Source organism: Falco rusticolus, chromosome 9, assembly GCF_015220075.1.
Source record: "Falco rusticolus isolate bFalRus1 chromosome 9, bFalRus1.pri, whole genome shotgun sequence".
NCBI lineage: Eukaryota > Metazoa > Chordata > Aves > Falconiformes > Falconidae > Falco > Falco rusticolus.
The window spans coordinates 9,020,848-9,033,336 of NC_051195.1; the positions used below are offsets into that span (position 1 = coordinate 9,020,848).

Consider the following 12,489-nt stretch of genomic DNA (forward strand, 5'->3'; position numbering starts at 1 on the left):
GCAGTAGAAGGAAGGTGACTTGTGCTTCCAGCTTTGTATTCTTTTTCCGTCTGATTGCGTATTTTACACAACAGTACTTCCTAGCTGCGCTTTAACCAGTCGTACCAGTCTTCAAATGCACAAGCCTAAAGGCTAAATCGCCATTATCCAAATTATGTCACCTGTCAGTAACTCACCTGCTTTCTCAGACAACCTGGATTTCTGAAAATGTATTTACTGCACGTCCTGCCAAGCGCAACTCATTCACCTGCCTCGGTGAGCCTCATGACTCATGTCTCACACGAGCTGTGCCCGGCGCTGAGCGCCCAGCCGCATGGCAGCCACCTCCGCGGCCAGCCTCCAGGCCAGCAGTGCTGCACCGGCTCCCACGCAGCTGCCAGCAGGGATGTGGCACGTGGGCAGAAGGCATTTGGCCCGAATGCGGTACGTGCATGAAGTCCTGGGTATGCGCTGACTTCATCTAGAGCAAGAATCTGCAGGATTTCCATCATACGTTGCAGAAAAGCAAAGTCTTAAACAGATGCGGGAGCAATCACATCTTCCATAATTATAGTCCAAGTGCCAGGCTTCGCAGAAACCGCAAAGCTCCATTATTGTAGCACATATAAAATACAATACTCGCTGATTACTCTAATCATCAGTGACTGAAAAGATAATACAGCCACGCACAAACCACTGCTCAGTTAGCTTCATATCTGGGGATGGGGTAGCACGCTTTTTGAAGTGAAAACACCAAACCAACATTTTCAGAGAAACAGGGCTGGGAAAACTGTACCATAATGCTGAATCAATACAATCAATATAATACTGAGGGGGGAAAATGGGCACCAATGCGTAAACTGCTACTTTCAAGACCTACTATTACCATATTCTGAATTTTAAGACACTCATTACTCTGAGAAATACACTTGTATGGCAGGTTCAACTAATTCAAAAAGCAATCTGTTACAAGCTAACAGAATGCCTGAACGGTACGCAGATTTTTTTCAGCTTATATTAGCAATTTGCGCCAATTCTTGCTTGCAAACAAATAGGAGACTATTCGTTGTACAGCCAAGCCTTTTCCATTGCTTCTTTTATAAAAAATATCAGCAGGGATGTTCAGAATATTATTTCTTTACGGCCTTGTAAATCATGACAGAAAACATTAAAAGAGTCTTGCAAGATGTATTGCAAAGCATGATCAACAGGGTTTCTCCCCAGGCTCAGGAAGGCGTGGGGAGTAAAGACTTATACCTGCTGTAAGAAAACGCATGCTAAAATATTTACTTTCTTTCAATAATTTATGAGGACTAGAACAGGATTACATATCAGAAGTTATCATTCAGAGATATATCTTCAGATATATCTTTTGAAGTGGTCTTGAAATAGTGGAGAGCCCGGAACAGAACTGCTTGCAGGTGAAGTTAAACATTAGCAAAACCAAGCAGCTGTACATTGAGGAAAAGAAACTGAAAGGTAAAAATAATGAACTGCAGAAACAGTTTCATCTGACAGACAGAAAACCTACTAGGTTATGAAAGCAGTGAGGATCGTGTAACGTGCAAGGACAAAAGAATGGGTAGCGCTTCAGGATTTGTTTTAATGCAGACTGTAACCAGCTAAACAAACCCAGCAGCACATAAAACAAACTTTCAACTTCACTAAGTTTAAGACATTAGAAAAAACTGAGCAATGGCTCTAGAAAGATCAACACGAAAGAAAATGTACAACCTAACACTCAAAAATAGCAAGGAGCTGTGGGAAAAAAAACCAACAGATATGTCACTTCAAAAAGTCCTTGCAGAACTTTGCTGAGCTAAAACACAATGAAGAATATAATCTGTTACAATGACCAAGGAAAATACGGCTGAAGTTTCTGGGTTTGGATATTCAGGAGCTCGCTGGTGAGAAAGCTCAAACCCTACGTCTGCCAGGCTTACAACCAGGCACTGAAAGCAAACCCCAGCCAAAAGCATCCGAACCCAGGGGGGCAACTAGGGGCAACGGCTGCACACCCACCGCGGGGGGACAGGGCTCCACCAGCGCTCGTCCCTTCATGTCTCCTGCAGAGGAGCTGTGAGCATCGTCTCACTGTACTGTTTTATAGCCCCAAAAAGCAAACTGACACCGAAAGGATTTCCTGGATGCACAGACTGATACCGGGCCTCAGGGAGTAGTGAGAGACGCTGTGCTACAGGCCCACTGTCCGGAGCACAGCAGAAGGGTATTCGCACACCCTGTGTTCCCATTCAAAGCATTACAGATCATCTGTATCTTCAGATACTTCTTCCGGGCACTGCCAAATGTTAAAAAGATATAGCAAACAAAATAGCAGGGAGTTGTCAGCTATTCCTTAGTGGTTCTCAAGCCCCATCTATACAGAACCTTCAAGAGACCAAAAAATTAAATCAAATTCATTCATTACCAGAAATGATAAAAACAAACAATAAAGAACCTCCAAACCCAACCCAGACAAAAGAAAAAGAGAAAAAAAAAACCAAACCCAACATCCCTCCTCTAAGACTGCATCAGTATTGATCAGAAAAATTAAATTTTGTGTGGTTACTGGTTTTTTGCTTGGTTGTTAGTTATGTTTTGTGTGGGTTTGGTGTTTTTTTTTAAACGGGGCATCACATCCACGAGGTAATCCTTTGGTACCTCTGATGTGTCAGGAGTTGAGAGAACACTGTTCATGGTTATGTGTCAACCCACAGCTGCCTGGAAATGGTCACCACAGAAGTCAGTGATGATACATTTAAGCTATTCAGAGTGCTGTTTATGTAAGAGAAAATTATTATTAACAAACATACAAAAATTAGGTAAAGGCATTAAGGATCAAGCCTAGAGACACCTACATAATGAGTGAAGTTACTTCAAGTTTGTGCAAGAGGGTGTAAATTTCCTAAGTTAAAAGTCTTGTTTTGAGTCAACTGAACAGGTGCTTAGTTTACATCAAAGGATGAGAAAATCACATAGGAAATAAACCTATAAAAAGAGGTTTAATTCAATTATTGAGGCCAAATCTTAGAGGAAAATGACTTCTGAATAGAGAGGCTGATTAGTGAGGAGGTGGAACGTTGAAAGCAGTCACTGCAGGACAGAAAGTCATTCATTTGTGGCCTTTCAGCAGGTGTAATATTGTCACTTATTCCTTTGTCAGTACGTGTTAACTGTTGAGGTTTCTTTCCCAAACACACGTTTCCCGTTTGTGTTCGTCAAAAAAAGCAAGAAATACAATGAGAGATTCCTATAGGCTGTCAGAGGAAATAAATAAATCACTCTTTCAGACAAGGAAGGGGTGTTTATCTTTGAAAGAGTATCATAAACCACACCTACAACTGAACACTTCCCATGAAGAGGGAAAACGATTACTTTGTTACACACAGTTGTAGAACATCCAAAGCGATAAACTGAAATCACAACAACACAAAAAGCCAAAATGGCCAATGTGAATGGGGAATGAAAGAACTACACAGTGTGGGGAAGGGATTGTCGTCTGGTGGGAGGTGGGTAACTTTTGCTGTGGAGTAAGAATTAGGGGTCTCCGATTAAGTAACTTGAAATGCAATTAGTGGAAAACTATCTGCAAATAACCTGTTGAGCTGATAAACTAACAAAGGGTTAAGCTAGGAAATAGTGTCGGTTGAAGTCAAAGTTGGCCAAGTTGGGTGGGGACAGATACATGACCACACAGGGCTGCAAGAAAAAGTCATCAAGTTGTAGCGGCAATGGTGGGGGTTGTTACAGACTGGTATGTAAAATCCCGTAGGAAAAGGCAGTACAGTGATGTGAAGAGTGAGAAGCAAGAAAAAAGCCACTTATGACTAAAAAAGCAATACCATTTGCAAAGAACTGAACAGCTGCAACAGTAATATAGTCTGTTGAAAGTTAAAAGATAAAGGTGATAATATGCCATGTGGAATGAAGAGGATACAAGATTGACAGCTGTAATCAAAACAATGCAAAGATCTGGCTGTGGAAAGAAGGAAATTACATACAGAGGAAGATGGAAGGATTTTTCCATTCCAAAAATCCTCTCATTAGGGTCTCAGTATAGTTTTAAGGAATGGAAGAGTATGCAATGCCTTTCTGTTAAAACCTCATCGTGAAAAAGCATAACGGAGAGTATCCTCAGAGCCACAGCCCGACTCCTGCATGCAAGCTGCTGGTTTCTAGTAAAAAGTATTTCTTTTTTTTAAAAAAAATAAAATATATACACACACACACACACAACCACTACCCCCGCTTCCACGCACTGAGGAAGGGAGGAAAAAAATCACATTTTTAAAGCACTAAAGGAAAATTCTAATGTTTCATTACGTTACCAGGGGAGGTAAAAAATGGCTCTATTCTGGAAACTATAATCCTGTCATGGCATCATATTACTTAGGTCAACAGTGTGTCACCACGGGCTGCAAAAGGAGTATTGGGTATCAGAAGTCTTGAAACATACTCTTTTAAGTCAATTCACAGAGGCTTTTTTAGGTGACATGGGCCAGAACAATAAACTTACCTGGCTATTGTAGAAAGGAGCCTGATTTCGGAAAAAAAGAACAATGAAAGTGATACATGGCTGATATTATATTATCTATAGATGATCTTTCAGAACACAGGCCTTCCCTCTTTCCTCACAGGTCCAGAAAATTATGTGCTGGGATACAGAAAAAATATCTGGTCCAACCCTCCCGTTCAAGCAGGACCACCTAAAGCCAGTTGTCCAGGACTATGTCATTTAAAGTGCAATTCAGTGCTTGGTGAGTATTTATCTTCAAGATCATAAATGTCAAATGACTGAGTGCACTACACAAACTGACACTTTTTTCCCCTTAATCTCTCTCTTTTTTTTTTTTTTTTAAATGGGCTCCTTATTCCGTGTTCTTCTCCTCTCTGTTATCATGACCAGTCAAGTGGGAGACTAGCCAGTGACTGTCACGTATAGCTGCGTTACTGGTTTTTATCCAGTTCCTAAGTGACACTGTTGTTCCGTGCTTGGCACGCCAGGCACTGGATCTCCATAAATAATTATTCTGATGTCAGAGATGCAGGATTGCAGCTCCATTCAGACAGTCTGCCGGGCACGGGGAGTGGGCACATGAAGGATGCTTCTATTTACACACAGAAATCTTTGTCATTAGCCAAGAGCAAAGAGAAAGGAAACACAGAGAGAGCATGACAATCTAATGAGGATTTGTTCCTCTGTGGGGGAAGAAGCACAACGGTGGGTGCAGGGATTACAGCAGTTTGTATCTTGCCTCTTTCTGGAAATAAACAGGGATTATTTGCCCTCAGTACCATCAAAACTACCCATTTTACATGCACAGCATGAACTTTATTAATACATGGGAAAGAAAAGGAAGGAAGCATAAGGGAAAAAAGAAAATATTGTCAAGTAAACCAATTCTGAACCCTGAGGAAAACACACAAGAAAAACTTTTAAAGAGCAATGCCATGTCACACTGTAGTTTTATTTACATATAGATACAAAAGAAAAAAGGCAGATACACCTACGGTCAAGGCAGATGAACCTACAAAGAAGTTTCTTCTCTAAGGCTGCTACACTGCTGCTACCCAGGTGGGAAAAGCAGCTTCCACTCAAGTGCTTATTCTACCACATGCACATGAGGCTGGAAGTTCATTCTTGTTGCATCCCTCATGCCCTGCAAGCCCATCTATGCAGGGAAAGAGAAAAAAATCTTGTGTGACAACACAGTACTTGCGATAGACTAGCCCTAAACTCTTCTTGAGGCACATTATGCAACTTACATCACTCCTCGCTCTCCTCTTGTATGAGGACCATGACATTACTGAAGACTCAGGGAACCCCGCGTATCCAGCTGGTGCCCGAACAGAAGCGGCTCCATAGCTGTCCATCCATGCCACTGCCATCTCCTCTTTCAATGGGAGGATCAGAACCACAGAAACAGCCAAGACAGGGGCACACCATGGGTTTATACAGTGATGAAATTATGTTCTCTCATCTTTCCCTCCCCCTTTCCAAATTCTAACACTACGCTTTATTTATTTGACTGAGCCTGAGCCTGTGTTTTCTTAGAACTACCTTTTAAGAACAGTCATCTTAGTACTATTTAAGCTTAGTTCTTAGATCAGGGTCTTTTTCTGGAAAATAAACCAACTGTTATATATACCACCTTCACAAATTAACTCAGAAACCCAGGATAGCTGTAACATGTAGAGTCATCTCCACAGCATCCTGGCTTACTTGGAAGTATTTCAGAAAAAGATCGCTTAATTAAGAATGCTGGCAGCAGAAACCACCTCCAACAATAGCTAGGGTGATTAAGGTTGGAAAGAAAAGACTAAGCACATGGACATAGCCTTGTCTAGTTACTTTTATGAACTACGGAGTCCAAAGTATACAAATGAAATATTGTATTATCTCTCTTAATTAGAAGATGCTAAGATTCACTCTCTGCTTCTCTACCTGGGCTTAATTAGTGGCCTCAATACCCTTCTCTTGGCTTCTGAAAGGTCAAACGTGTAAACGCGTCTCCAAGCTGCTTGGCAAACATAAGCAAGGTAGAGCAGAAAAAATAATTTGTTACATATTAATGAAAAACAGTGTTTTGAACTCAGGAATAATAAAATAGATCCCTTATCTGCCCCATGAACAAGGTTAGCATGAGTGGGGAAATGAAAATACCTCTTTATATACATGTGTGTACGTATAATTACCAATGTCAAACTGAATGTATGCCAAAGTTTACACAGTCTCCCAACCATGAGCTATTTACCTTTTTTCACTGATGCATTCATTTCACAGGCTAAACTCAGCATTTGCACTGCACAGAATTGCCCTTGTAAAAATGTATTGCAATGAGATGGGTACAGAGACGGGGGAAGATGTATGTGAAATTCCCGAAACACTACAGCAACTCAGGATTTGCTGGGATTCCATTCAAATAAGTCACACAAAGCCTTCAGGGAACTGGCATGCAAACAGTTTCAGTTATGATGGTTTGTCATTCAACAAATTGGTCAGTATTAAAATAATCTGACTGCGGCTTCCGAATGACTTGCAAACATGTCTATTAGGATATGTTTTTTATTAAGCAAAGAAATTTTGCTATTGATATTAGACCACATGAAAAATATTATCTCTTGCAGAACAAGATGTGAGGGAGAGAAAATGGTTGGGGGAAAAATTGTACTCATTAATAAGAAGTCTATAATCAGACTAGAAAACAAACATGCCAGCCACAAACAAAGAATTCCCCTGGCTGTTAATGTATTAAATATTAAATAGCTAACTCACTTTAATCATTTGAAAAAACAAAACTGTGGAGAAAACTAGATCACAAGTTTTGTTTAGTAGCGGGTCACTTAATTTTGGGGTTAGACATAACTTTGATCACCACCACACACCAAAGGCAGAAAAACACTTCCAAGGACAGCCCCTTACGTAAAACACACAGATCAGGATTCAATATAAATTTCAATATTTTAAAACATGAACAAAACATACTTTGGGAAGAATTCACTTCCGACTCATATATGGGAACAATGCATGTCCTAGAAGTAAAATACCAAATTCTAAATAAGCATTCAGAAACAGGAATCCCACACTTGTGTAAGGTACTGTGCCGCAAAAAATTAATAAAACAAAACAGAGGCCATGTCTCTGTAGCTTGCAAGTGGTCACTGTTTAAGTAAAAAATCTTCTTCATGATAGCAAACATCAGCTGTTCATCTACCTACTTTTACTTCCAAAATTATAAAAGGTCAGACAGTGCATTCACAGTTAAAAAAACCTGCACACACCAAAAGACAAAAAAAAATAAAATAAGACAGTTTTAAGCATACCTTTCCTTTTTAAAATCAGGAACATGGAACTAGAAAGAACCACCTGCATCTTCTCCTATCTTAAACATCGCTTAATCCAATTATTCCACAAACCTACAGCATTTCACCTTAGAAGAACTTCCTTCTTTGGAAGGTTCCTTTGAGTCTGGTTGTCCTAAAACGTTAGGAACTTTTTTTTTTTTTTCCTATTTCCAGCCCCAATTTATTCATAGCAAATTAAATCACATCCTTCCTTCAGGTAATAGCACACAAGTATGATCTTGATAAAAATCAAACTAACATGTCCCAGCCTCCCGTATGTTCAGCAAATAGTTCAGTCAAACCTAAAATCTTGTTCCTGCATGCTGGAGTTAAAAGTTCAGCCCTGACTGCAACAGATGCCTGCCCACAGCCTTCAACAGCCAACTGACTTGCCTGGTGCTGTCAGGGAAGTCTGCAGATGCCTGACACAACACTGGAACTTTAAATATGCAAGAGGCTACATTCCCTGTCCAAGGCAAATGACTTTGACATGGGTTTCACAACAGAAGTGAACAGGAAAACTGACAGCTAGTACAGTTACTCCAAGATCATCTTGTTGGTCGAGGAGTTTTGTCCAAATTTCTTCTTCCTCTTTTTTTTTTTTAATTATTTCGTCTTTCCCAATTACTTTACAAACAGAAAATGAAGCAACTCATTGCATGCAGGGAAAAAAAAGAAAGGGGGTTAAAGCTTCCAGCCACTTCCAAAAGCATAAAAGGCTAACAACCTTGGGTAATAATATTTTTAATTTCTACAATGTCTTTTACTCTGATTTCAATTTTCACATTTGCATATATATATACACACACATATATGCAAGTGTATACATATTTTTATATGCATAGACTTTTTTGCACCATTTCACTAAATAACTCAAAGCATAGTTAAAATCATCTAATGTATCCAAAAGTAACAATTTTATTGGCAACAACTGCATACAGCCATGAAAAGGATTATCTTGCACTACACAAAAGGTGTGTAACTTCTCCCTGATGAAGATGCATGGTTACATTTTATAGTTCAACTTCTTTTATTTTAGGACTGGAATCCCTCTGCCCTTCCCGATGGCAACCATAGAAACTTGTTCTCCCAATTCCCAAAAGACACGCTCATCAGGTCATTCGATTAATACTTTACTCACCGATGCTACTCAGAGAACTGCTGCTTTCAGAATCAGAAGGCATGATGGACAGCACACTGTACGTAGATCCTAAAATTAGAAAAACAAAAACAGTATTACTTTTTCCCCCCCTCTTAAGTTCCTTTCCCCAAACCAAGCTAAACATACAATTTCTTGATACTGTAAGATGCCAAACATTAAATTAGAGAGAACACGCATCACTAATCCATAAAATGCTAAAAGGAAAAGTATAATTTGTAAATGAACATTGCACTGAGTGCTGAGTAGGAAATCATTTTGGATAAAATGGTAAAAATGAGTTCAGCAACACACTTTACTAATACAATGGTTATTTCAGAAAAACTGCAAATAGAGTTTCGCCTCTACTACATTACAAAGATTATGAGTGATACCTGTGACAACAGAGTTATTTCAGTTTTGTATCTTTGTATATGTACTAGCTCCTATTTTGCTGTATAACCGATTTCTATTCTTATCATCAAATTTCCTTCAGACTTAGAAATTTCATTTCACTGGTGAACAAACCATGCTTGCATCCATTTGCAACTTTCAGTACCTGACCTTAAAAGCAAGGACCTACAGAGCTATCTGCTGTTACCGACAATCTCAAGTTTTTTCACATATTAATAGATCAATAGACAGAGGCGTCTTTATTTGAGCTGTTTTAGCAGTATGCTAGACTTTGCTTACCAGAAGAACTAGAAAAACAGGTCCTACTTCAAAACCTTACAGACTAAACAGCTCCGCCATCCCTCACGAAGAGGATAAACGCCCCGCAGTAAAGGCAGGGAGTGATTACGTGCAGAAGTGATCTGAAATCTGCTCCATTGCCAGCGCTAGCTGGGATGCGAGACCTGTCTTCACAACCGCCAAGCTCAAAGACAGTTTCAACACTTCCAAGAGCCGCCTTTCCTACAGTCCTCCTCCTTAAGTTTCAATACTACTTTCTCCCACTCTCTTTGAAATTAAGGAAAAAATGCTGAGAAGTAGCACGAGATTAAACACATGGATCTACCTTTGAAATACATTAAAGAAAGGACAGGATGCAAAGTAAGAAAGAAATCCTAGTTTTTGCTCATCTCCTCTGCTTCTTGTCTACAGACATGACATCTATAACTACCACAGTGTTAGGTGAAGGAAAAACAAGATGTGATAAAATAAATTTACTGACAAAGTGAACAATAACAACAAAGTGAATTTAAAAATGCAAACACGCTTGGGGTCCAACCTCCAGCTAGTAAAAGTGACACGGACCCCAACTTTATTGGGGTATGTTTGTTTATCTTGACAAAGAGTGAGGCTCCTACGTTTGCTAAAAGGAGTGATATCTAGGCTAAAGCAAACTGAAACAAGTAGATGAACGTAAGGAAAAAGTCCTTCCAAACAAATCCTCTGGATTTATTAGCAGACATGGCAGAAAAGAAGTACCAGAAAAGGAACTGAGTCTTGAAGTAGACTGTTTAACCTGACAAATCCCTGTGAGAAATGATTCAAAATATACTGGTTAAAAAAACCTTCTAGATGATTGCACGGGATGTAAGTTTTTTGTTACGTGCTGATTTTTAAATGAAATATATGACAAGCATGTCACTGACACACCGGCTTCATAAAAAAAAATAATCTGCTGTGAATTTTTGCTTCCATTTCAAGCATTTTCACATAATAATTTAAGCTGTGGCCCAATTTCATTTAAAGCTTATTAAAAGCAAAATCATTTCTGCACTAATTAAAATCAACCTCTTTGCATATTCTAAACTTGTATGACTTGCAGTATTTCTTGCAGTCTGGACTAAAAGGATTAGAATATTAAGGGAAGCTGAAAAAAGCAGTATATTAAACAAAGTAGGACATCTTTGACGACAGATAACACGTACCAAGATTGTATCAAAACTGCGTGGGACTCAAGCACAATAAAATCTTGTGCCAAGAAGTGACACTTCATTATACTCGGCAACTTAAAGCAAAATCACCCAGATGCTCTAGAAGATTACACAGGAGTCCCATACCTAAACCAATTTTTACTGATCGTTAGCTGCTTTAGCTTCTTTTTGAAGAGTGCAGAAAGAAAAGACTCAAAACCTTCTCATCTTAGCTGATCTTGCTTTTATTTGTCTTCAAGAAGCACTGATTCTCTCCACCTTCTTTTCCTGTGTTAAAAGCCAGAGCCAAGACTTAAAACGAGTTAAATCCTGCTCTCTGGAATAGATTGAAAGGTTTTGCGAAGCTGACTTCATCAATGGAGACATATGACTCTCCCTAGCGACGTTCTTAAAACATCAGCTCAGATTTGTCAATGCAAGATCCGGTATGCATGGCATGTTATCACAAGGAAACGTACAATTGTGAAGAGGGGAGGAATCATCTGACCCATTCATAATTCCTCCCTGCTAACAACCACAACAACAAAATGAAATAATGAAATAATAATAAAAAAAATAATCTAGTGACATTTGTCTGGCTCCCAAGGCTGTTTGTGGGTATGTTTACTTTTGTTTGCTTTTAAAATACGCAGGATATGAGTCCATTATCCGCAACACGTGCCACCTCTGTCATCAGAGGCAGTATTAGTAAGCATCAGAAACAACACCCAGAGGATTCTACACAGCTTTCCCAGTATTAAAATTAATCTTCAGGTACTGAACTGACAGACATCCACATATTCAATTCGGGCTAAAGTAGCACTGTACTTGACATATCCCGCTTGATCAAACCAGAAACACCTCAGCAGTACCTGAAAGTGCTCTGAGATTCCTCCTCACAAATGAAAACGCTCAAAATCATCCCAACAGGAACTCAGGTACAGGCAAAAAGGCAAGGAAAAAGCCCCAGCTACTTCTTATAACCAAAGGCACTAGAACACCCTGTTAATTCATGAGCTATACAACCACAGTATTTTAAGAAATTTGTTGCAAAACCTTTCCCCCCTGCCCTTGCCAAGCAATTTTCCACTTAATTTTAAATACTTAAAACTTTCTCACTGTCCATCTCGTCAAACTGCACAAAAAATAAGATCAGAACACAGAACCCAACAAGAAGCCATGACTACTTTTTCAGGTTCAAAGTGCTTCACACCCAGGGGTTCACCCGCCTTTCACCACACTTTCCCAAATATTGGTCTTTCATATTTTTCCACTAGTATTCACCTCGCATGCCAAAGTCCCTGCTACATTTTATTTCAATTCACTGACTCCTAACAATCACTGACATAGGCTTTAAGATCAAAATTACAACTTGAAATGACAGAATTTTGACAAACAAAATAGATAATACTCAAACTTAATTTATTAATAATAATAATAAAAAAAAAGTGACCTGTCTTTTACAGATACATATTCGTACAGAGAGGAAGAAGAGCGCAAGCATCCTGTCTGTGCATGGCAGACTTGCTTTTGGGGCATTTCTTTTTTAGTCATCCAGATTTAAGCCTCGGATCAGTTCCTGGCTGTATTAAACAGCTTTGGCAGAACAGAGGGACTTCGAAACTGCTACAGTATATACTCGAGAATCTCAAGAATCCCATTTCC

At 39.4% G+C, this 12,489-nt stretch overlaps 1 protein-coding gene across 3 annotated transcripts in view; it reads right to left on the reverse strand.

Annotated features, from left to right (window-relative positions):
- The window catches only part of DLG5 (discs large MAGUK scaffold protein 5), a 107,806-nt gene that overhangs the window by 58,581 nt on the left and 36,736 nt on the right, over nucleotides 1-12,489 (reverse strand). For all 3 annotated transcript variants that reach the window (XM_037399849.1, XM_037399848.1, XM_037399850.1), the window contains exon 2: nucleotides 8,966-9,034. In XM_037399849.1, coding sequence (XP_037255746.1) covers nucleotides 8,966-9,034 — 69 coding nt within the window. The remainder of the gene's footprint in view (nucleotides 1-8,965; nucleotides 9,035-12,489) is intronic.